This window comes from Sardina pilchardus, chromosome 7 (assembly GCF_963854185.1).
Source record: "Sardina pilchardus chromosome 7, fSarPil1.1, whole genome shotgun sequence".
Lineage (NCBI taxonomy): Eukaryota > Metazoa > Chordata > Actinopteri > Clupeiformes > Clupeidae > Sardina > Sardina pilchardus.
The window spans coordinates 23,345,692-23,372,426 of record NC_085000.1 but is presented as its reverse complement, the minus strand read 5'-3'; the positions used below and the strand labels follow the sequence as shown (position 1 = coordinate 23,372,426).

At 42.8% G+C, this 26,735-nt stretch overlaps 2 protein-coding genes across 2 annotated transcripts in view; one reads left to right on the top strand and one right to left on the bottom strand.

The window, feature by feature from the left end:
• The window catches only part of cacna1fb (calcium channel, voltage-dependent, L type, alpha 1F subunit), a 49,134-nt gene extending 42,826 nt beyond the window's left edge, over positions 1 to 6,308 (bottom strand). Inside the window, exons 1-3 of the mRNA XM_062540067.1 lie at positions 6,287 to 6,308; positions 3,118 to 3,430; positions 1,906 to 2,011 (exon numbers count right to left, since the gene is read on the bottom strand). Coding sequence (XP_062396051.1) covers positions 1,906 to 2,011; positions 3,118 to 3,430; positions 6,287 to 6,308 — 441 coding nt within the window. The remainder of the gene's footprint in view (positions 1 to 1,905; positions 2,012 to 3,117; positions 3,431 to 6,286) is intronic.
• Positions 6,309 to 15,931: 9,623 nt separating this feature from the next.
• The window catches only part of LOC134088094 (membrane-associated guanylate kinase, WW and PDZ domain-containing protein 1-like), a 40,824-nt gene continuing 30,020 nt past the window's right edge, over positions 15,932 to 26,735 (top strand). Inside the window, exons 1-5 of the mRNA XM_062542024.1 lie at positions 15,932 to 16,075; positions 17,110 to 17,399; positions 19,001 to 19,117; positions 21,465 to 21,584; positions 25,049 to 25,222. Of these exons, the coding sequence (XP_062398008.1) occupies positions 16,062 to 16,075; positions 17,110 to 17,399; positions 19,001 to 19,117; positions 21,465 to 21,584; positions 25,049 to 25,222 (715 nt within the window). The 5' untranslated portion in view covers positions 15,932 to 16,061. The remainder of the gene's footprint in view (positions 16,076 to 17,109; positions 17,400 to 19,000; positions 19,118 to 21,464; positions 21,585 to 25,048; positions 25,223 to 26,735) is intronic.

Genomic DNA, 26,735 nt, shown 5'->3' with positions numbered 1-26,735 from the left:
TAACCCCAAATTTATAATCTATATGAAATTATGATGAGCATGGATTAGAATGGGAATGAAACAGCAGCAGTGTTAAATTCAAATACATACGGCAGCCTTTACATCAGCCTGTTCAGCCTGTTAATCATATTTGTTCTATATGTTACTACATTCACTGCCCAGTTCCCATGTTATATACGGCACTTATAAACATCCATCCCTGTTACTGTGCTCAGTGTCCATAGCCACAAGCTGAGAACAGGCACTGGCATCTGAATGCAAAATGTATCCCTCCAAAATGGATTGCAGATCGTATCTTTATCTGAACTGCGAATTAATTGAAAAAAAAATGTTTTCTCTTTTTTTCCCTTTTAAAATGTTTATCCCCATCTCTGCCCAAGTTCTCCTCATGTCCCGCACCAAGCGCAGATCCAACCCATGGCACGGTGCCTGGCGCACTCTGAGATCATCAGGGCTACGTGAGTGACGTGAGCTTGCAGGCCCATAACTGTTACACTGACATCTTTTCCAGAGAGCACTGGCAGCACAGCCAAAGCACATCAGAGGACACACTCAGTTGCCTAAGAATGGACATTCTTGTTTGGATGTCCCATTAAACACACACAAAATAAACTAGTACTATTCATTAACCATTAACCACTTGAAAACCAGTAAGGACTGTCCAACAGAACTGAACAAGAGGCTGCAAGGATTCCTTCAACCTTACTTGAAGCACAACGTTGACAACTCAATGTGCCTTGTATATATTACCGGACAGGGAGAGTTTGTAAATAGTCAAATCAGGTAAATGACTGCAGTCATAATCCCTGATGAAAAGTAGTGTAGGTGATAAAAAAGGCTTTCCTGACTACATGCCGTCAGATAAAAAAAGCACTGACTGATACCGGCAATACTAAGGACATAGGTTACATTTTCTAGAAAGTACACAAACTGGCTTCAGCTGTAACTAGCATCACACCCTGCCACTGTCGTAATGCAAACACATGGGCTTTACATTATTGACAAGAGGACTGTGGATAAACCGTAAACATTCCCTCCATTTTCAACGGCCTGGGACAAAAGTCATGCCCACAGAGCAACGAAATGTCCACGCAACTGGCCCTGCATCCTCCTGTGCCCCCATCCAGGAGGACCTCAGCTCTCCGTGCTCGGCCATTGGTCAGTTGCTCGGTGAAGTGTGTGATTATGAAACAGGAATGGCGAGCAATGGGAGAAAGGGCAGCGAGAGATGTCCACTCAGCTGTTGCAAACAGGCCCGTGTGAAGGATGCCCCTGCTCTCTCTCTCTCCGCACTCAAATCGATTCCCTCACCGAGAGTCACGCAACACAGGACGACCGTAACAAACACGGTGGTCCTCACAGTGCTTGGCTGGGTGTGTGTGTGTGTGTGTGTGTTGGGGGGAGGGGTGGTGTTTGGAGAGGAAATCCTGAAGAGTGTTGAGCGGTGTTCGGTTGAGTTGGCTGGCCACATCAAATGAGATCGGTGTCTCACCTGACCTTGTTCAGCGGACAAAACTTTCTATGCTCCGCTGCCCGGGGCTCATGTGAAACATTTCACGCCTCAGGCACTCTCTGTCACAGAGCAGGTCCTATTTTACTCTTCCACCTCTCACCTCTGGACCGTGTCTCTCTCGCAGGTCACCCACACAGCTCATACAGCATGCTCTACAACACTCAGCGATTTTTATCATGCCAACTGAGGAACTACACAATCTACGTCAAGTGAAATCATATCATACGCATAAAAATCTGCGTTTAACACAGAGAGTAGGCATAGTGACATGTATGGTTTGCTTTGAGTTTGAGTTACAGAGGTACACCACACATTACTGTATTTCTTAAACATCCAAAACACTCAGAACTCGAAAGCCGAAACATTCCCCCTAGAATCAAAATATTACTCACCAAGTCGTGGTTGGTGGCGTTGGAGTCATCTTCAGGAAAAGGCTTGGACACACCCAAAGCCACGCAGTTCGCAAAGATAGCCAGCAGGATGAAGATGTCAAACGGCCTGGAGGAGAGTGGGTCAAGGAATCGTGGCCCTTTTGCGGAATGAAGAGGGGGGGGGGGGGGGGGGCTGGGGTTGGGGGTCGGGGGTATCAGGTTCTTGCTCCAGGGACCGTGTCTCCCTGACACAGAACTTAAGACAGCAGCACACATCAGATTAAGCCTTCCTTTCACTAACCCCCTCCTCTGACACTGGGAATTTGCAGCCAAAGCCACACAAAGTAATCTTTTATCACACCGGCCATCTGTGATGCCAAACACCCAAATATTTTATGATGCACATCGGCCTATATACCGTCATCTGGACACTTCAGTTTGACTTTATGGTCAAATTGGGTTGCTATGTTTTTATAAAGCTAGTAAAATATTATTACCAAGAAAAAGCTAATTCATGACCTAGTTATACATGCTTGTTAAACTATTTTTTTAAATGACCTGTTTACAGTCTTAAAAAATAAAACTACACAGATCTTACACCATTTTGTGCAAACAACAACTACGATGGAACACATTCTACATTCTATTTAACTTCTAGTCTGGTTTTCACCATACTAAACTCAATCTTTTCAGATTGAACATTAGTCTGGCGAGGCTGCGCTTTGTTTCTACTGCACTTCGCGTCGCTTAAGTTTCGTTTTCGGCGCGTCACCGGCCAACAGCGTGCCAGGACTAGAGTATGGCCGTTTCTGATTGGAGTAAACAGCGAAAATAGATCTGCTGGTATCCAGCCTGAGCTTCCGGGCGAAATTCAAATTCCCCGGAAGTTCAGGCAGGGTTCACCCAGCCTATTTAACTTCTATATCCATTCAAAATTGTGTCACCATCACTGTTGTACAATATTCTTTATGCACTCTAGTCTCTAGTCTATACATCTACATTATAATGCTTACCAATAACCAAGCTGAATGAGCTGTATTTCATATCATCAAACTTAAAAGGATAAACAACAGAATGAACCCTTGCGGTACCTCAAAACTCTGCATGTCGTATTGTTATAGTTATGCGTGAACGTCATCATCCATATTAAGGAGAACGATATTTGTTTATTATTATCATTATAGTTATCGTTCTTAGTGTGAATGGCCCTATATGCTGTGAGTTGAAGGATACTTCCACTCCACGATGGAGAGAGCCGCCCGGCGGATGGGGTTGTTGAGCTTGAGGCAGTAGAGGGCCCTGGGAGCCCTCTGGACCTGCTGGTTGCCCTGCACCTGTTTCTTGGCGTGCTGGCTCTTCTTCTTCTGCGTGGCCGTGGAGCTGGTGGTGGAGTTGAGGGTGTCGGTGCGGGCCATCTTCCTCCCGCCGTTCATCTCCTCGTCGTTTCCCAGCCCCCCCTTCTCCTCACCCTCGTCCCCTTCCCCACCCTCCTCCTCCTCCTCCTCCCCCTCTCCCCCACCATCTTCGGCCTCGTTGGAGTACCCATCTCGGCCGGTGCCTACGGAAGCACAGGGGCATCACATGAGTGGAACATCTGGGACTACCACACACAACTAACTCTCACAAAGACATATAGGACAGGATTGGGCTTTTGCTCAGATAATTAAAAAATAAAAAGTAATTAAAAATAGATAGAAATAGAAAATCGCAAGACAACTGAGGATGTCAGAAGTCATTAATGAATCATTATGTGGACATAGATCAAGAGGAGAATTCCACATGTTAGCTATACAGATGTTTGTTTTGCTACCTTGCATCACTATGAATAGCATAAAAACACCTATATGGCAACTTATAATAACAAGTAACAACAATCTTCTAAAAACCTGTATTGGTTTACACAACTGTATGAGAAAATTCCACCATACCAAATCACATCAGTTCATTCGTCAACAACAAAGCTTCAGATCCCCCTTGTTGAAAGCAAATCTATTGAACCATCCCGACAGGTCAACGTGAGACCAAAAACCTAACGTATGCGAGAGGGAGGCATGGATGGCACGGAAAAAAAAACTGGAAGCTAAAAAAAAAAAAAAAATCATGAATTTATTGTGGTGAGGAATCAGAGAATACAGTAGGTGCAAAGAGCCATATTGTGGAGGACAGCTGTGACCTAGTTCTCTGTGCAAGTGAGTGCGAAAGGCATTCTGGGCCAGGGCGTTATGTGCTAGTACCTGTGGACCCACTCTAAAACACAGGGAGCTGAGCTAGCATAGAGACTACCGCCTGGGAGAGGGGGAGAGAGGGACAGCACACAGATAGCTCATTATAACTATATTATAATCATTTGGGTAGAGCAGTGCCTAAAGACTGCTATCAGACACAAGATAAGTCTTTGTTCTGTAAAAAAAACCTTTCAAGTGGTATTAAATAGTGTGGAGGGGATGGGGGTGTGTGGTGGGGCACTGCAGCAGGAGGCAGAATAATTTGTGTTGGAAGTTCAGGAGGTTAGCTATCGGCCCGACTCCTGTAGAGGCCTATTTTAAATGTAAATGACGAGCTAATCTCAGCTTTCTAAATGAGTCCGTGGGCAGAGTTTATGCCTGTACTTGGTAATGCCTGAGACATAATTGGTTGGGCAGGAACAGTGGTTTGCTGATCATTCTGTAGAAGACTGTATAGGTTAGCTCAGAGCATTGAGCTTATTCATTCACGTGGCAAAGACAATGAGATTTCTTTGTAGAATACTAAAGTTATCCGAGGTGTAAAAGCCTCTAAAAATCGACATAACCAGTGGGGGACCACTTATTCTACAAGTGTACTCCAGAGAAAATCTAACAATGAGTCACCTGTACATGATTTAACATAATGCATCACAATATATTTAATACAGTGCAATTCACTGAGTAACATAACTTTGCAGGTGTTGAATATGAAAGATATGAATGAAGTTAAATATTGAATCTTTGGTCGAGACATTTAGTGTTACAAAGTCCTATAGAAGTTCCAATAGAGTGGAAAACTTATTTTTTATTGATTGCTCCACATTGACTCATGAATGACTATGAATCAGAGGAAGGACCAAACTAAGGAGACATTTGCAGTCATGCCTTCTGCAAGCATTCTGCAGAATACCCATAATCATATCAATGGAAACACAATGTTGTCATATCAACCAACAGGCAATATATAAATGTTAGCAATACATACACGACAGTATTCTTATCAAATGATTTACCAAATTCCTTAGCCTTTGCTGTTTCTAGAAACTTCTGGCACATCTTGTAAGACTGACTATGAGACATACGGACCCATGTGGCTCAACTTTTAACACAGATGTGTTTAAGAGTTGCACAATTTGCTCTTAAATCATATTGAGGGAGCTACCCATGTGGCATTCCATTGCTTTAATGCATCACTGCACTTTGCTTTTATAATTAAACGACTCAATTCAATTCAGTTCTGTTTTTTAAGCATGATACCAGTTCAGTCCGCTTTGTCCTGGAAGTATGCAATCAGTAGAATGCAAACATATATGGGCTTATTTTTATAAGAAGTGTCCTCCTCATTACTTAGTTGGGGACACTTAAATATAACAGTCACAACTGTTTCCACATTGTGTTCTGTCATATGAGATTCTGTCAAAATGGTTTGCATCATGGTAGTCCTCATGTGAACACATTAACACTTGATAAAGAGTAGTACTGCTAAATTCCAAATCCCATGTTTGCCAAGACACATGGGTAATAGTGTCTAAAGCAGAGACACTTATATATGAGACTTTGTCTAAAGACACACATTAAAGTTGTGTACTGTTAAATATGGGGAAATGTCCCTATAGCATGGTAAGGAGGTAGAATTATAACTTTAACAAACCTTACACATGATGATAAATAATATCACCTGAAACTATGGACCTACTCAAAGTCAAATATAATGCAGTATAATGCAGACGTTGTTTATCCTCTATTCACAACAATACGGAATATAGCCTACATCGGTATGAATCAACTGTATATGAATTGTGGTGGTAGATAATTAGCCATGAAATATGTGAGTTGTCTGGCAGGACAACATCTGTTAGGGAATGAACGTGACGAGGGAGGAAAATAGGTCCATAATTTTATTCAAGCAGAGCTTGCGGCACATAACCTTCATCTTTAATTATAATTACTGATAGTGGTGAGCCATTTTGCCTCTGTAATTAGTCAAGTTCTGTTGACTTTCCTGGGTGCAGTTATAGCCTATTACCTGAAAGTTACACGGACAGTAGTTGAATGCACAAGGCAGAAACATATCAGTCACCCGCATTCTAAAATATAAATTTACAACAGACCGCGCAAATTACACGAACGTGTTAAACTCAACATTGAGTGTTGGAGTAAGAGAATCCATCACTTACTTTTTCGGTTTTCCTCGTACATGTCGGAGGGTATCACCTTCATTCACCTCATCACAGGATAGTACATGATCTTAGGTATTTAGCGTCTTTAGTCACGTTTGAAAGGTAAATATATTCCAAATTTACATCCTGAAAAAATACCGAACCATAGTTTTTAATCCTCGTTGATGCTCCCAAGTCACTTCCTAATTGCTTTTCCAGTGCGCATCAATTAGAGCCCGATAAAATTCAAGACAACTCCGCCAGACCAAAGATGTTCTTTTCGTGATATGTTCTTACAGAGTTAAAAAATAAACTTTGGTTTGTTCTGTACTATATTTACAAATTTACAAACCTCCCGGACTCTCTCCGGTCTCTAGCTAGTTGTCTCCGCATTTAAGCCATCAATTCAGGATTAAAGAAAAATTGAGTCCTTTAAAGGGGACGGCAGCCTAGAAACTTATTAAAGGGAGGTAGTGGGAAGCAGCCAGATGAGTGGGTTGTCGACAGAAAATATCAAGCTTTGCACTCATTGGTTGCACGAAACGTATTAACTGATAGGATCTGCATGCGATTACAATGTTTAGCAGCACGTTTGAATTTAATTGCATTGTGGGTAACTATTATGCCCATGAAAATGTGGATTTCTATATATTGAAGTCTGGTGTGTAGTTGATCATTTATGCATAGAGATGCTGTTTTGTACATGGATATGGCTTGGATATATATGTAGTGAAACAAACTCCTCATTTCATAATGCTTCTGGCATGCTGGAATCAGATAGACTACACTAGATGTTTTACTGTGTAAAATGTAAAACTGTGGTTTGAACAGAACATATACATCTTGTAACTGGCCTAGGTCTATAGTTATAGCTATAGTTATTATGCTACATTATAATTCACATCCCTCTATGACCTGTAAATATGATTTCACATGGTAGGCCTATGCACTTTCAAGAACAGAGAACATCAAGTTTCTTAGGATAAAGAAACACATATGTCAACTTAGACAGATAAAATGACAATCAATTCTACCATAGTCACAGTCAAATGCACAAGCTTTATTATGACAGAAACTTCCTTCACATGCCATCAACATGCAGTAAGCCTGTATGTTAAGTCTTCGTAATCCCCATAGAAACCACCAAGGATTTGTTTTTATAAGCATGCCAGAAAAGTGAATGTCAGTCATAAATGTTTGACATAACAATCTCTTTTTAACTGTAGGTCTATAAATAATGCTGCCGTTTTTGTTGGTCTAATGTTTTTCAGATTTCAATAATATCTAAAACCCTAAAAAGACCAGTTTCTTTCATTTTGCTCTTTCCAAGCTAGGTTGATACTATGTTTGATTTCATAAACTCATGAACATAATTTAAAATCTTATCAGCCATTAAAACCTTTATGTCTGCAGGACATGAAATATGGGCAGAGAAAACAACCTACACAATTGCACAAAATCATGCCTATGACATGGTTATTACAGTCATAACAGATCAATTACTACTCTTCTAAAGTTTTCTGTTGTTTTGGTGATCAAAATACTTTATGTTCGTGTAGTATGGGACTAGAGACCCACCTGTTATAATATTCTAATCAAAAATGATTGACATCTTCAGAATTCAGACTCCAACTATTTAAAAACACTTTAGACAATGCATGACATTCATAAATACAGGTATATCAATATTAAAACTTGATGGCTGATTTTCAGTGTAGAAATGTGCAATAGCGCATGTAGTATATGATCACTGAACCGTTGAAATGTTGGACCTGGACAATAGAACAACTTTTATGTTTTTTTTTGTTCTGAATCCATGCTCATAATTTGACTTATTATGATATTTAACAGAATTGGACATGAAAGCTCATCTCAATCTCTACCTTGGTGAAAAAGTGGAGTGGGCTGCTCTCTGGTGGAATTCTCTGGTACAGCAGTTTTCTCTGGTACACAGTTCTAACTGAACACTGTTCTCAAACTGCAAATGACACATTGATCTATGGCAAAACATTGAACTAATTCACTAATAATCAGAAATAAAAGATATAAACAAGAGTGCAGCATACTTCTTATGATAGACTCATTCAGATTTAGATGTATGTTATGATGCATGACAAGGACTGAGTTACTATCCCGTTATAGCCAGAACTGCAGAAGAAAGACCAAGCAGACCCTTTCTGATCCCAGTCATCCCAGCCGCAGTCTCTTCACCCTCCAGCCATCTGGTAGAAGCTACTGTACGAGAGCAGTTGTACTTGAACCAGTATATTTAGACGGCTTTTATTCACAGGCCAGGATACTGAACTGTAGGCCTACTCATACCTAATGTCATCAACTTCACACCTCCTAGGTGATCTTTTTGCACTTGACACTTTAGGTTTTTATCTTTTAATCTTTTATCTGCTTATATTGCCCCCCCCACCTTTGATACTCACACTTAACACTTGTTTAATTAGCAATCAATATTTTAATTACCACTATTTAATTCATTCTTTAAAGATAGACTCGCTCTTGAACATAAGCAATTTTATTACCGATAAATCATTTTTTATTTCAATAAATGACAATAAACTTGAACTTAAACTAGTATGTATTTGTAAATCGTTGTGAATTGTTATGTATCATAAATGTGCCAAACGTGGTCAACTTGCAATAAGGTCATTAAAGTACATTTTATTTTATCTTATATAGGTATATTTAATCAACCACAACATCATTCATAAGAAAGTGAATCATATTACAAATACAGTGGCCCACATATTATTTATTCATTAATTTATTCATTCAACCTTTATCTATTCTCGGTGGTTCATTGAGTCCCCATTTTCAGTGAAGCGAGATATGATCATTTATGACCCACGTATGAATACAAGAGGCACACTAGAACTGGTAAAGAGAGAGAGAGAGGTTTATTATTACATCTCTGCTTTGAGATTATTTCTTGAATGAAATAATGGCATTTTTACTGCTGCATCTTTCTATTGATTAAACACTTTTTGGAGATTATACTATGTCTAATAAGAAAGTTTTAACATTTGACATTTGCACTTGAGTTCGATCATGTTGATGAAATTCCGGCATTAAAAATGCATGATTTTCAACATGTCAATCATTGAGGTAGAGTACATCTTATCGTTGACCTAATGCTATGTTGCATTGACCTGTATTTTCCCTCTCATCAGTGTCCCGCTGTGGTGGTAGGAGGTAGGAGGATGTGGGGGAGGGCAACGCTATTCAGAAGGTACTGTAAAGAGGGATTATCATTTGTCACGTTGCTATTATATTCCTGCTGGGTGATTGTCTCTTTTTAATCTTGCCATGTTTTAGATATGATGTGATAATCTGTCATGTCTTTCAGATGAGAGATTTTCAATTTCAACCGCACGCACTTCAAGAACTCAAATAGGCCTACATTCAGGTAAGATGAACGTCAGGCAATGAAAATATATGCAATCTGTGCTTCTGACATGTCTGTGTCAAATACAGCCATGAATGAATAGGCACAACTGCACAACAGATGGGCTAAAAGAAAAATACATATTTTGAACATCATTGTTCCATTCTTTTATGTGTGGAATGCATGTTTTGCCATGTTCCATCAAATCCACTTTCATGTTCATTTCACATTAACATGACTTTACTAGTCCACCTCGCTCCATTTTTATAACAACAAATACAGTATATCCCAACACAAGAGGGAATAAAAGCCTTGCAGGTAACCTCTGAATTTCAGCCTGGTTTGACAAATGTTCAAAGTCATCAAATTTTTTCTTCACTTCACTTTTTTTGCTGGCTGTCCTACGAGGGCTACTGTATACAGTATATGTGTGGTCTGACCTGGCCCTGTGCCTTTGAGTCAAGCTCAGAGTTTATATGTAAAGTCATTAGGCACCTCCATTTTAATGTCTGGCTTGCCAACTCAGCACTTCCCCAAGAGCTCTGCTCAGTGCTGCACTCTCTGGAGAATGGCTAACACACAGTCATTACCCATCCATATCCATTCTGACATTTCAGATATCCCCTAATTAAGTTAACTTTTCTGTGGGTCTATATTGGTCTAATACCTGAGTCTCAAACTGGTTTGGTAAGAGATAGGCTGTCCACATAATTGCTGGTAGCTGTGTGAGTATATTTGAAATTGCATTTGATTATAGGCCTACATGTACCAAATGCAGAAATTCAGACCATGAAATACAAAAACCAAACGAAATATTTTCATAGAATGGCCAAGAAGGTAAACGAAGGGTATTTTTTAATATTGCTGCATCAGTTCCTATGCAATTTCAGCCTACTATGTAAGACCATCTTGTATCTAGGATACGCCTCTGTTTCCTTGACGACGTGATGGCACAGGTTACGCTGGTTAAGTAATTTCTGCTCACGTTCAAGACATTCATTTCCTGTTAAAGTGGTACAGCAAGGGGGGCGACGTCGCAGTGACTTCAAAGGTGCAGATAACCATCCTGCAACATTTGCAACATATGAAACAATGCAATTCATGCAGCAGTTCCTACAAAAGGCAAACCTTTTAGCTTATGTCATGGACCATGGGGGCAGCCGGCTCTTTGCAGCGGAAGTGCGGATGGAGTTGCGTTTCTTTAAAACCTCGGAGTCTCTTTGCTGAACGTCATAGAGAGCCGTAAACAGTGTGTGTCTTTGCTGAGCTCAGCTAAATTGAGACCATTAGAGCATTAGAGTGTTGCTGCAGTGAAAATACGAGGCCTGCTCTCATGGACGCGTTTTATATGTTTGTGTTCGTAAAATAAAAAACAGTGTTAATTAATATCAGATTAGACTGCTCAGATTATGCCACGGTGCTGTTCAGATAGCCTAATGCTACAGTGCGTTCAGCCTGTCGGATGCTTGTATTCTGGGCTAGAGGATGTCCACTGATGAATGGAGAACACTGGCAAAAGCAAGCTAAGCTACAACATTAGGGTATAGGATATCATGTGTGTATGCTACCCTATAATAACAGTAGGCAAATTAGCTTGCATTGTATTAGTTATCGATTTGCGCGTGTCTTTAATGTAAAGTTACACAATTTTAGCCTCTGATTAGAATAAGGAGACTCAGCATCTTATTCATCATTAATATTTCAACCTGTGCCTTATGATTGAGGTATTTAGGTGAGGAGTCATACAACGTTCACGCATTCCCACTTACACCAACGAGCCAATCCCCTCACACTATAGGCGGTCCTTTCCCTTTCTTTTCTACACTATGTTCCCTCCCATCCATGCCCCCTCCTTTCTGCTCTTATCGCCGTTTCCTTATTGCTTTCCCTAGGAAGATAGGACTGTGCTGAATGCAATGCAATTTTGCCCTGTGTTCCATTAGCTTAACAGCCCAAAAGCATGGCTAACGCGCTGGACTGTCATCAGTTGTATTGCTGCCGTGGCTTCCCTCTTTTTTCTCCCATCAACGCAGACCAATGGATTTATTAACCTTTGTTTTTAGCTTGTTCTAATAAGCCCATTCTGCAGTCACCAGCGGCACCGATAATTAATCAATATCGATAGAGTGTTTAAAAAGGATATAACCATAAGGCAACACGTCGAGGGGAGGCTGGAATTATGAAGGTATGTCATAAAACGACGCATCAAGGTATCATGTATTAATGTACATTGAAACAGCATGTAACGCGGCTTTGTCCATTTCCCCCCAATATATCCATTGTAAATTATGCGGGCTGTGATAGTAGGCGACGTAATGTCACTGGTGGTCTCTGTGTTAACTGGTGCCTTGGCATAATGTTGGCTACATTACTCGTCGGGACACAAATGGCATAACCTAATCAGAGTAAGGATAGCCTATGATATTTTGTGCATCCTCCTTTGTGTTTGCAATGTATAGCTGTTCAGATACCATGTGTGCGTCTGCTTCAAACGAACCTTTGTTTTTAGTTACCTGCCTGAACATCAGTTATTTTCAGGAAGAAAAAAACCCGCCTCAGACAACAATACCTTTCTGGTTCAGTGTGAATAAAACGCTAATATTTTGTGCATTTGAAGACGCATGGTTTAACCATAATTGTTGCACAACATGTGGAACCACAACAAGACTATGTAGTTCCCACCAATTCAAGTGTGAGGGGGAAAAGATGTGTTTGCTTGGTTTGTGCGAGTGCGTGTGTGCACCCCTGAACGTGTGTGTGCGTGTGTGTGCGTGTGTGTGTGTGTGTGTGCGCGCGCTTCTATGTGAGTGTGTTTTGAGAGTGAGTGTAAAAGAGAAAAGGTAAGATTCTTGAGAGCTAGAGTGTCAAACAAACAACAAAAAAACCCCACCATCTTTTTATTCAGCGTTGCACTCATAACTTCCGTTATTCAGGTGGAAAACAGTGTGGGCTTGAGAGTACCATGCGCTTCATATTAGTAACTACCTCTGCAGTAATCCTGTGATGGCATGGCAGCCGTGTCATTGCTGTCATCTGTCTTGAGTCTCATTTTTGCAGCATGGAGTTAACATTCTCCCAGCGTGGCGGTTGAGCTGCCTTCCGAGTTTCACTCGTGCACCTGACTGGTGGACGCATGATGTAAACAATTAGAAACTATGCAACATGCATCCTGTGTGGCTGCCTGTTTATGAGTGACTTAATGAGATGAGTGTCAATCAGAGGGGCCAATGTGAAAGGAGGGTCATCCTTAACTGCCTCTCCCGTGTCAGCATTACCTGACTGATACTCTGTTTGATAGGCTGCTTACTGCACAGGGAACTCTCACTCACACAGTGCTGCATTTCCCCCCTCGGCATGATGCCTCTCTCCCCCTCTCCATCAAAACCTCTCTCTCTCTCCCTCTCTCTCTCTCTCTTTCTCCCTCTCCATCAAAACCACCCTCTCCCCCTATCTCTCTCCCTCTCCCTCTCTCTCTCTCTCTCTCTCTCTCTCTCTCTCTCTCCATCAAAACCACTCTCCATCTCTCTCTCTCTCTCTCTCTCTGATCTCCTCAGCTCTGCTCTGCACTGCTCTGTTCATCCAAATCCTCAGGAAAGACAGCTAGCTATGGCTGATAGGGACCCAAATCCACTGCAGAGCTCAACCACAGTAGCAGGTGTAATCACGCAAATTGTCCGTGGTAAGACTCTTCAAATAAGGATGTCCACGTGTGTCGTGTGCGGATGCGGGCAGTCAGTCGCAAGCAAAGGACCACAAGCTGTCTCTCGAGTGATTAGAGGTGGCTGGACAGCGGTGTTACAGGGGACACCTCAGGGGTGATAAGTGTGTTGAGCTGAGTCTCATAAATTACAGCATTACTGAGGTGAGACCGAGGAGGCTTAAGCGTGACTTTAAGACTGGGTGCAAGTTACCCTCACCGAACAGCACTGTTCCTGTGGACTGACCCCCATGAATGGCCTGCCTTATTTATTGCATCAGCCTCTTTTAGCAAAGTTGTTTGGGCAAACACTGCCATGGTGGTCCATGTACTGTAGTCCACACTGTTCTGTGTGTGCACAATGTAACAACTGTTATATGAACATTAGTTCATACTTTGGCAGTGTGCATGCTGTCTACCTTATTAATCTTCATCTACAATCTTAGTGTACAAAGTGTAATGGAAAGTACACATGTACTGTAGCATTTCATGGAGTTGAATGTGCTGTCACGTTTTTGAGCGAAGGCACACTGCTATTGCTGACAAAGCACCACAGCTAAGACATAACTGCACCCGTCCCTTACACCTCCTCCTGTGAATACTTTTTTATGGCATTTTAAGCCCAATGGCCGGTCCTTTTGTTTTTGATATGGACTCCAACATCTGTAATGAAAACAGGATGCTTCTGTCCTGTTTATGGGCCTGCAGGAGGAGAGGGCTCCATCAGAGTTTGGACCTTAGTTGAAAGTGATGGGCATGTCAGGAATGGAGCAGAAAAAAATGGTGCCAATTTTGACAGGGGGGGTTGAACAACAACTCTGGCGCTGACTGATACTGTACATCATCACTCCCTTTAAGCAGCGGTGCCAGGATCTCGGTCCATTTCTGTCATATCACAGCGCTGGCGTGAAGCGCCATGCTCAGATATAGGAGGCCGGGGGCCTTTGATGCTGTGTCTGGTCCCCTGGTCCACTGCATTGTTGTTCATGTTACTGTACCTCCTGTTCGTCTCTCCTACTGTGCTGTTACAGGGCTGGCTTGTTCTGCAGTGCTCTCATTTTCAAACAAAAGGCGAATGTGTTTTCATCCTCCTCCCCTGGCAAACAAGCACAATTAGGTCCTTATTTTTGCAAAAGGAACAGTTTAATTGCCCCGAAGCATGTTCTACAGAGAAGAAGACTCTTTTTTTATGAAAAGTGCAGCATATTGTACATCAATATTAAAGTCCAGATAGAGCGCGTCGTGATTACAAGACCCCTTTGGGCTCAGAAGGAGCCTATCCGCAAAAACCTCTAACTAGAGCATGTTTTCAATATTCCCGCTTGATCCGAATTTAATGAACAGACACATTTTCATGACATACATTGATAAAGGGGTCTTTATTAATATCAATTATGGAAAGAGTTGGAACAGACCGTTTTGTCAGATGTGGAATTGACCGATAGGTCTTTTGTCTCATATACTTCATTAATTACAGTAAAGGGCTTGGAGATTTGTCAAAGCCTGGATACATTTTCAAGTGGGTGTCTAATAAGACAAGGGGGGGGGGGGGGGTTAGTATTCAAGGTTTATATTTAGCCTTCAGGATATGCCACTATTTTTAAGCCCCTGGTTAGTTCTGAAGATACCAAATCTGTCCTAGACTTTACAAATATAGCTGTGTTTGCACACCATGATGTTGGCAGTCTGCATTCTCTGAAGCTAAACTAAAAGTAGTCAGGGAAAATATCTCCCTGTGATACTGCAAAAATATCACCCACGCATCCACAGACATATCAAAGCGATCTCACTTACAGAGAAAAAGCGGGAGCTTGTATTTGCTGTCAGTTTCTGTTTTATTTTAGGCTGGCAGTTGGAAAGATCTGAGGAGTCGAGATGGGATTCATTTCGATTTTTTTTACATCAAGCCCACGACTTTCAAGTCCCTCAGATAAGGCGCAGGCACACGCACACGCACACTCACGCACGCACTGGTACTGGCGTAAGCAGCAGCATCTCTTCCCCCTCCAGGAGCGCTGGAGAAGCAGCGGATGAAAAAGCCTCGCACTCCTCCTGCTCGTTTCGCCAGCGGTGACTCATTCACACCTTTGCTCGCTGATTTCATTCTTTTCAGCGCGAGGTATTTAAAACTGGCACGTACGGCGCACACTCCTTTTCTCCTCTGAGCTCACGATCAAGCGTGCGTGTGTGTGTGTGTGTCTGTATCTTTGTGTGTGTGTGTGTGTGTGTGTGTGTGTGTGTGTGTGTGTGTGTGTGTGTGTGTGTGTGTGCAGTACACACGCTGCACTGGATATCTGGAACCTGGTGTTTACTTTCTTTCTGGTGGCTGACATCACGCTTGTGAAAGTGTGTGTGTGTGTGTGTGTGTGTGTGTGTGTGTGTGTGTCTGTGTGTCTGTGTGTATGTGTGTGTGTGTATGTGTGTGTGTGTGTGTGTGTGCACGCGCAATGCTGTCATGCCCCACCTGCCCAGGGCTGCTTATCAACCTGTGTCGTAATCAGCACTTACCCTTTGAGCTCTTGAGTTGAAGTCATGTCATGTGAAAGCGAGACTAAAAGTGAGAGGAAAAGACAGGATAGAAAGTGAAAGAACAGGCGGATGAGAAACAGTCAGCGGAAACACAACTGTACACAACAAAACTGTACCACAACGGCTCAACATACTGTACTGTATGAGTGGGACAGACAAAGAGGGAACACATGAGGACATTGAGGTGAACTGACAGGCTGTCTTTGACATGTGACGTTGCATCTCTCTCTCCCATTTTTCCTTTTCTTTGGCTCGTCAACGTGGTCTCTCCACAGAACCCTTGTTTGATACGTGTAAACATAGGCAATGAAAATGCTTAGCCTAACACCTGAAATAGTCCCATGCATTTTTAATGAGCTTTGCAAGATTTGTTTGTTGACTGTATCGCCCCTTGCTGTGCGGTGGCCATCTGTTTGTCTTTCTCGTTTCAATGGTGAGAGTTGTAATGGGCGTTAAACGTGGGGGAAAAAAAAGACTGGAGTGTATTTTTTTTATTCCATGAGCTGATAATAGCAATGATTTATGAGGCCGCCGCGCTCATTCAGGCCCCAGCCTATGGCGTATACTGTATGTGCTGTTCCATTTTAAAAGCGTGACAGGATTGTTTCATGCGGCGTGCGTTGCGCCAGTTATCCCACATGCTGTGGCGCATCATGATCCTCTTTTGTGGTGTCATTGGCAGCATTAGCACATGGTATTAGGGGACCCCTTTCATTTACAGCTTCTCCTCTCGTTACGCAGGTTATCATTTCAACACCACGTACACTATCTACCATCATTTACCCCACTATTATTGTACTATATACATTGATTTTGCAAGATTTCTTCAACTATGAGGTTTATACACGGGGACAGTTAATATGGTATTACTATGGTTTTGTTTTGTTTAACTTCCATAAAACACTGCTCTGCGGCTTATATACGGGAAATTACTGTATGATCAAATACGTGCTATGATTGATGCGCTCATGTTTGAATTCATTTGAATTGTAAATGTATTTATATAATCTCTTGTATCTCACAGTCTCTCCTTTTTTGCACTGGATGTGCTAATGGTGATTAATATACTGTAGATGTATAATAAATGAGGTATGTTTGTTTATCGCACATTTAAATCATGATTATGGATGAAATCCCTACATGAAATGGCTGTGGTCATTCAGGTTGGTGGTCTACTGAAAGTGTGTAATTGTTCTCTGTCTCGTTCTCTCTGAGCAGCGTTGTCACCATGTCTAAAGCCACCGTGAAGAAGCTGCACTGGCGCTCAAAAGTGCAGGAGAGCTTTGTCCCCCTGGGCGGAGCCTCGGGGGAGCTGGGCCTCGCCATTGGCGGCGGGGCCGACTACGGCGAGTTCCCATTCGTCACCGCAGCCCCCGGAGGCGGAGCCACCGTGGGTGACATCATCCTGGAGATCGGCGGCACTCCCGTCCTGGGAATGACCCTCGGAGATGTGCGAGGGGTTCTCAATTCCTGCCCGCATCCCATCCGCATTAAGACCGTCTCCCCAGGTACCCTGACGCGTACAAAAGGCTTTCCCATCTCAGTCAAGGCCGTGGTATAATAGCTCATAATTGGATTTTAAAAGCTCTCTTTTCCCTGGTATCATTCATGCATGCACCCTTTATCCAAATACTTTCATTACAGCATAACTCAATACGATATGCACAAGCTGCAGCAGCATATTACCGCCCGCTAATGAAATGCCCCCCTTCTCTATCCTCTTTCCTTGATAGCGAATATCGCCTGCCTGCTAAGTACAGTAGCTTACAGTACATCAAGAGAGAGAGAGAGAGAGGGGGGGAGAAAACGAGAGACAAAAAAAAAAAAAGACCTTGTTCTGCTGGACGGTGGGGTCAGCGTTGAGTGTCCGGCGCTACCTGCCATAGCTCGGCGGGGGTTGAAGCCCATGTTAAGTGGATGTGATGGTCTGCAGTCTATTACTTAACCTCTGGTGAGCGTGCCTGCCGAGGCTGAGCAGGATTGATCACTGTCGGTGCGCGGGCGGGACGACGGCGGGCCGAGGCGTAGGGAGAACACCGGGGCTGTCTGTCAGGTTGACACCAGGTTGGTGGTGGTGGGTGGGGGTAGGGCTGGGTGTGGGATGGAGGAGGTGGTGGTGGGGGATGGTGGTGGTGGTGTTACGCGGCAGGTCCATCAATATACGGAAGTGACCTGTCATTTGGGGTCATCAGGCACTTTAAAAAATGAATAGATCACAGGTGTAATACGCTTTGGTCTCCACAGTCCCAGCAGACCTTGAGGCTTTTGCGGCGGCTTCGCCGCGGCTCAGGGAGGCTCTATTACAAAGGGAAAAGGTGGGACGGGGTATTACCAACGGGGGAAGAGAAGAGCCTTTATAAAGAGGAGAAAATCAATGTGCTGAGATGCAGGATTGTCTTCAGGGGGGGAGAGGCTGCTCCCTTCACTATGGTGGTTTTGCTGTACTGCGGTGCAAAATGGACCAGCAGTATAAGCTCTGATATCTTCAGACAGAATATGCTGCCTCTCTCTCCTCTGGATGCTTTCAGCAGAAGTGCCCATATATAGACTTTAAGATATCAAAAAGAGCTGTTTTGTGCAGCACCATCTGAACAAAATGATTCACAGCATGTTTCACATACAGTACTTCTTTACTTGCTTATGATGAAACTTTAAAGTGTACAGTGAAGATTGTGACTGTAAAATGATGGTATAATTGATGGTATAGTTATAGTGGGCATGTAAGATCATAGCTCCTTGCCTTGTCAGTTTCACTTGCAACAGTGAAGAGCCAGTAGATGTGTGCCCTTTTGTATCTCACGGCTTTGCAAACTTCAGCCTTGGTGTACTGTGCTGTATCTTCGGTCCAGCTGTCATATTCTGAAATAGCAGATTCTTTGAGACCTGCTCCAGATATTACCTTTGCACATATTTTTTTTTGAAGGAGACAGGAAGGTGCTTTGCCGCAACCCTTTGAACTTCCACGAGCTGAACTGGATCTTAGCATTCAATGCAGAAACCTGAGGGGTTTCCTTTAAAGGCAGAGGAGTCTGAAAGAGTTCTGCATTGCAACAGAGACCTTTCCCTTTCGTCCACTGACGCCCACATTGTTTCCTCTGCTTTCTCATAGGCTCCACTCTGTGTAAGGACCTGAGGTTGTATCTCAGTAAGTGTTTCACTCCAGGCTCAATGGACAGTCAGCTCCAGCAAGTCATCCGAGAAAACCTCTATCTGCGGGCTGTTCCCTGTAAGTGACATTTCCGTGTTCCTTTTTCATGAACAAGTAAGCACACATGCACACGCACACACACGCACACACACACACACACACACACACACACACACACACACACACACACACACACACACACACACACACACACACACACACACATACTGTACAAAATAAATCAGACATGTGGATTCACACACATAGAAAGATGAGTACACACACACATACACACAAATGCACACAGACACACACACACACACACACACACACACACACACACACACACACACACAATTTTAATTGTAAGTGCATGCTTGTGAACACAATGTATCTGAATTCAAAGTTGCTGTGTATTAAGGCAGCCTGTCTCCATTCAAAACTAGTCTTGCTGTCGAGCCAGAAGTTCAGTGAATGAGAGGGTGCAAAAATGCACTCGAGGTGTCGCCATGGCAACTGTCATCAAAGCATCAGCAGGGTTTATTCGAAGTGGCAGAGCCCTGCGTTTCTGCCGGCACAAACAAGACCACCATGACTATTTTCAGCCTGATAGCTAATGCATACAGTATGTTTTATGCATTTATTTATTCCTGGTGATACTGTAGATGGACAAAGAAAACACTATTTTTCCTAAGTGCTTACTGTAAAACCAGGCTTACAGACTAGACTAGTTACAGCACTGTTTCAAGTGCTGTACATACAGTCCAATGCCTTTTTAAGTAACATATTTTCTCTCATGTTCTTTTTGTTGTTGTTCTGTTTCATTTCCTTCTCTGTTATGGTTTTTCTTTTGAAAAAATTTCAACCCCTGGATGTTGTTTCTCCTTCCTCAGTCTGTGAGTTTCCCTGCTGTGTCTCCTCAGCTCTCCTCAGACTACATAGATCTGCATCCATCTTCCCCCTCTCTCTCCTTCTCTCTCTCCCTCTCTCTCCCCCTCTCTCTCTCTCTCTCTCTCTCTCTCTCTCTCTCTCTCTCTCTCTCCGCTGTGCTTCGTAACGCTACTCACTGCCCACATAATCACAATGCCCAGGGGTTACAGTGGGACTGTGGAAGTGGGGAAGCTGCCATAGTTTTGAAATCAAGTCAGACAAAAAAGACTTGGCAGCAATTCCAGTCAAAAATGTGTTATGTTCAGAGCAGTCTATCAGCGATTCTGCCAGCTGTTTTTTTCCCTTCTTCTGTAAAATGACACTGGTGGTGGGGTTGTGGGACTGCAGTTTCCACCGTTCCACTTTATTCCTGACTAATCAAGCCCCTGTTTGTGCTTATTTTAATTTACAGATTCTTATTTTTTTGGCTGGGCATTTTTTTTATATCATTTAAGTGACCTTATGCTTCATTGTTGTTCTCTGTTAGCCTGCGGAATACAAGTCAAACAACCAGCTATGAATAGAAAAAGAATGAAGTTGCCTAGAGAAGGACATGCTATATTAGACACATTCGGTCAATAATGGATACTTTCAATTCTGTGTATGCTCTTAGAGGAATTGTTTAAACAGCAAAGAATACAGTGCAAAAAAATATTTCATGAACTGCTCCACTGTTTGTGGTGGTTAAGAAACAGCTTGCACAGGCTCTAAGCAATGTCGCCCTAGTCTTATTTGATCACAGCACTTCTGTCATTAGTTATTTAGTTGTCTTTGCAGAAGCTGAATTGAAAAAAAAAGCCCTTCTCCACCTACTCCGTCTAGTATTGCTGTTATTATGTACAGCTTTGATTGTGCCTGAGCGTATTTGCCAAAGATGTGGGCACTGGCGTGCAGTGAAGTGGAGAAAGAGAGCGAGAGCGAGTCACTCAGGGTGAGCGCTGGGTTTGGGCGCCAGTCTGACCCTCAGGGGCAAGCCGGTGGAGAGGCAAATTGAAATATATAGATTGCGACGAGTGGATGTGACTTAAAGTTATGGGCCCCCGAAATCAATTTGCGAGAGATTTCATAATTTTCTGTCCCCTCTGGTGGAAGTTAGCGTGAGCAGATGGAAACACGGTCGACACTCGCAACGCTCTTGTGCTATCAGAAGGCCCCATTCATTTTTTTACAAGTTGTTAAACGTTTTAATGTCACCAGACTGACTCATCTTTCTGTGTGTGTGCTTTCAAAGGTTAACAAGCTCTTTTACATTTCTTTGATTTATGGAAACTGTAACAAATCTCTATCACATAGACATTGATTTTTCTCTTCTTTTTTTCCCGTTCCCAATACTTTTTTTGTTTGTTTTAGTACCAGCATATGATCGTCTCAGTCATTTCCGACCGTATAACCAAATCCTCAACTGTACTCTACACTGTGCTATTATCTTCAAAAGACTCCCAAAAAAAAGGACTCAAAGACTTCTCTCCCTGATCCGATGTCTGTCATTGTGCAGGCACCACGAGACAGCCGCGGGATGGGGAGATCTCGGGGGTGGACTACAACTTTGTCTCCATCGAGGAGTTCTTCTCTCTGGAGGAGTCCGGCGCTCTTCTGGAGAGTGGCAAGTTCAAGGGTAAGTGCGGACCGCTGGCCTCAGCCCTTATCTGTTGGACAGTACACGCTGCAGTGGACTGGAGACGTGGTCTGAGCACCAAGCCTAGAGGGGGAAAAAAAAAGAAACGTTATACAAGAGCTCGCAATTGCCCAGCAAGCATTTCTTTTCCTGAAATACAGTGAAAGTCTGTAAAATACTCTCGGTGTGTTTTCAGACACTAAATTTGTTTCAGGGATTAGTGATGATCTGACAGTCAGACCTTAAAATATCCTTTCAGAGGGCAGATACTTCAGATAGTCTTCTCCAAAGAAAAAAGAGGCCCCTAAATATATATGACATTAGATGTCAAGTGCTTGAATTATGTCAAAACACTTGAGACTATTTTTATAATTGTCTTCCCTTCAAGCGGCTTTGTTTACTTTGTCTTGTTTTGGAAACTTTCTGATGAAGGGCGACACAGATTTGATCGTCATGACAACTTTGTGTGAAGACCATAGCCTTTGGAAGTTTGTTATGTAAGCTGTAAGCATGGATGCTCACATTTTAAATAAAAGCCTGAAAGCCTATAAATCTATTTTTTAGATATTTGGGAAGGCTCAAATCAGCCTGAACTTTGCTACCCTTCAGAGTGAGTTTTAAGGGAGGGGCTGTCAAGCTGTGTGTGTGTGTGTGTGTGTGTGTGTGTGTGTGTGTGTGTATGTGTCTGTGCGCGCCCGCGAGAGTGTGTCCCTCTAGCTGTGGCCTGTGCACGTGGCACTCCATGGCCCCATGCCAGCGTGCCAAACACGCAAGAGGGTAAAGGCATGGTGTGGTCTAGACCAATGGCCTCCCTCCTCAGTCACAGCAAAGAGCATCTAGCCAGCTTAAACAACACACTCACATTTACAGGCATACACACACATACACACACACACACACACAAACAAACAACTCAGAGATGCACACACAGCTGCATGCTCTCAAATGGACCGTGAATCTCTCTCTCTCTCACACACACACACACACGGCCACAAAAAGCACAAACACACAGAGACACACATCCAACAGTGCAGTAAGCCTGTAGTCCAACCAAAGTAAGCCCCCTTAATATGCAAAGTAAAAACATAAGCACAGATAAAGACTGATCTCCTCTAGTCACGTGGGCTGGAAATGGCCAAGCCAATCTTTTCGGAGTTTTACAGTCCAATCTGTCCGTGTAATGCACATTTCTCTCTTACATCTTGACATCAAATGTGTTGTACAGTTGTAGTGAAGAGAAAATCCTCCTTAAGCCTGAATGTATTGTCTATATATTTTTACAAGGATCTCAATTTGGGCCAGCACTTAACTCAAGCTTTTATTTTTTTGTCTGGTAACGCACGAGCTCTGTAATGACGAGCCTCGACAACGACTCCAATTTTCCCGGGCGCGTTATTATCTTCTCCGTGACGCATCTGTACAGGCACACACGGCACACTGTGTACAGAAAAAGAAAAGTGCTTTTTGAGTCTTGACCCGCAAAAAAGCAGAGAGAGAGGATCGTCTCCATCAGTGATGTCAGCACAGGGAGGCTGAACCGCACTCGTCCCCCCCCCCCCCCAACTATTCTGTGCAGGAGAAAAGAGGCTTTTCTCCTTAATCCCCATTTCGGCTTCCTCTGCTCTCTTCTCTCCTCTCTCTCTGCCTTTTTCCTCCCCACAAACGCCCCTGTTGCGAGGCAAGGCAGGCACCTATACTTTCAAAATAAATACCCATATTTCTGCCAACGATCCCCGCTCCCATCTGTAAATATGCTCTTATGCGGGGGTACTTTTAGATCTGATAATCTTAAACCCTCTCTCACCATCCTAAAGTTCAAAAATATGCTTCGTAATGACACCATTAGTTCCTCTTGAATATTAGGTTGTCATGCGTGGTATGGACTTGCCAAGTGTAACCGGGTAGACTTCTGCGTTGTGTTGATTTTTAGTAAATGACCCAAAGCGATCGCGGGATACCGTTGAAGTTTTATTCTGCACACATGCACAGCAAACATACAGTACACACAGGTGATCTCGGTTTCCCAGTAGCTCCTCTTTCCATAAGGAATTTTAACAGGAAAGTAAAATATATAGTAAAATAAGAATAAAACAGGACATACCTGCACACATGCACAGCAAACATACAGTACACACAGGTGATCTCGGTTTCCCAGTAGCTCCTGAAACAGTTCATAGAACTATTGTAATCGCTAATACTGTATGCTATATTAGCTACCTAGGCTACAGTAGCTACTATACACCACTGTATTGCTAATTATGACTCGTGGCTAGACAGTGTACAGGTAAACAATGCATTTAAGAGGTAAATTCCCAAAAATAACACAAATATATTATGCATAAACTGAATACAAACAATATAACGTGAAGCAATCTTATGGATGACTATGTTTGATATTAATATTTATTAGATTGCTTATGAGATTGCAATCACTCAACCTACCTCTTTCCATAAGGAATTTTAACAGGAAAGAGGAAGGGGGGAGACAAAGGATTAAGGCAAAGGGGGGAGAGGAGGGGCTACCAAAGACCCTCACTACCAGTGTGGAGCAATATCTAACCATTAAAGCTGCACAGTAACTATCTACACTAGATCTGTTGTGCAATTATTCAAATATAATAAGTATATACTATAACCTGTTACACTAGCGCTGTGTCACAACACTGGATTACTACTACAATGATCCAGCCGTAGCACCTTTTCCCGAGACTCTCCACTGAAAATAGGACATTATATAAAGAAGTTTGTCACCTCATACACAAGTGCCTTTTTTTCCCCTCTGTCTCCGCACAGACACAGGAAGATGTCATCTCTGTTGGGACGTCAGTTGTCAAACCGTGGGAGTGGTTCTCTGTATGACTGATAGGGACGTGACCCTAAAACTTCATTTTTATGCACAGTTTTGTTCCCATCACTGTCACATTAAATTCAGCGCGCTGGCCTTACCTGAATTTTAATATCCCCACCACATTATATATTTAGACGACACTCTTCAAACAAATGAAGTCGATCCCAGAGTGCCGTTGTAAAGACTGTTCTCCTCTACAACGAGGACTCGCCAAATGCCCCAGTGCCACAGCGCTTTATTATCAGAATAGGGCAGCGCTGTAACCTTTGCAGCAACAGCCCTTTGATAATGCTGGTGTTCATTTAAAGCTACAGTGGGATTTTGATGCTGAAGAACAAAATCTCTTGTTGCAGCAAAGCAAGGTGCAGTGAATACATGTTAACATGTAGGTGTGTCTTTTTTGTTCAGCGTTGCATCCTAGCAGGCATATAAAGGCTGTCTGTGTTTACCAGCAAATATTGTAGGTCCTTCATGAATAATGCAGGTACAAGCAAGCCATTCATCTTTATTTGTCTTTTTCATGTCAGCTGAAGACTTGAGTTTAAACGTTAACCCTAAGTAACCAAAAGCAGTGCTAGCCTGCCTCACATTGATTGTTCTCTAACCTGCATTACAGGCAACTACTACGGCACACCCAGACCTGTCCACATAGGTCCGGAGAGTCCCCCCATCACGTACCAGGAGCACCGTAACCTACTGAGAAACTTCCGGACTCGCAGCAAGTCTCTAAGCAACCTGGAGAAGGCTGTGGAGGAAGGAGAGAACAGCGAGGAAGACTCTGGACTGTCAGGTAGGTACCCCCAGTGGAATAATAATAAAAAAGATGGGCTTTTCTCTGTACATTTGAAGTGTAGTTTTAGACACAGGAGAGCCCGTTCTGGCTTTACCATCTGTAGTATTAAAGTCAGCTTTTTTATTCACTCTACTTCATCTTTAATCTTTTTAAATATAATATAGGAGCTTGTATCTGTGCTTCTGTTTATTTAATAGACTAATGCAGCTTACATGTATTTAATAAACTAATGTAGCTGGGAGACCAATGCAGCTACAGTAACACACCTTTGCATATGGCATGATTCAATATATTTTGTACACATAATCAAAAAACAACTTCTAAAGTGAAAACCTTAGGAAGCATTCAGCCCTCGCTCGGGGGAGCCGTACTGTAGGTTGTTAGGGGCGCCTCGTTAAGATATTGGACACGCGGCCTTCCCAATCCCCCTGCGACCTGCTGTAAGCAGCAGCCATTTGCAGCCAAGGCCAGCTAATTAGATCCAGGTGAAAGTAAAGAGATGCATGCTGTTACGATGCAGCATAGATATTCAATTTCATGAAATCATATTTTGTTTATTTAGTGGTTTTTCCTGATCGGGTTTGTCATGCAACTGCAGCAGAACACCCACTGTTACACAGCTTGTGGTAAAATAGTATTTGATTACTGATTTAGTAAATAATAATAGTACATTTAGTAAATAATAATAATAATAATAAAAAAACAAAATCAAATGGAGGTTTTAGGTATTATAAAGTGAATGTGATTATTATTGTGTAATAAGATAAGAGGAAAATGTTGGTCAACGGGACACAGCCTTCAGAGTCCCAGTGAGCCTATCTGCCTCTATATAGATCACTACAGTCACCACTGCTTCTGTCTGCAGCTTGTCGTGTAGCAGCGTTTGCACCCTGCATGATACTGCAGAAAGTATACAGTATTTATGCTGTACATTTTTTTTTCTTGGCAACATGCCTCTGTTTTCCCTGTGCAAAAATCCCAGTGGGTCATTAAAAGATCTTACCCACAGCAAAAACACAATCCCGCAGTATTGATCAGCAAAATGAGGGGTTAGGTAGCGGAATTACCTAGAGTGTCCTCTGTGCTTTGAATCATTTAAGTCCCTGAGCCTGCCAATAGCCTCCCCGCCTCCCCGTTTTCCCTTTATTTCATTCTGTTAACCGAGTCTCTCCCATATTGCAGAACTTCGGTGGTTAGCCTCTGCAGTGTGGCCATGTGGATTTGATATGGGCCCTCAGTTGATGTCTACTGTACAGTATGTGTGTGGGTGGGTGTGCCTGGAACAATGCCTGTGTCAGAGTTTCGTGGAGTGGTTGTTTGTGTGAGAGAGAGACAGAGAGAGAGAGAGAGAGGGAGAAAGAGAGAGAGAGAGAGAGAGAGCGAGAGTGAGAGGGCTGCTGCAGTCCCTCTGCAGAGCTCTGCTAACTGATCTTTATGCCATGCTCCAGACGCTGCATACCAGGATGTTTTGTTTTCAAACTGTTTCCAAAATGGCTGCCATTTGTTTTGT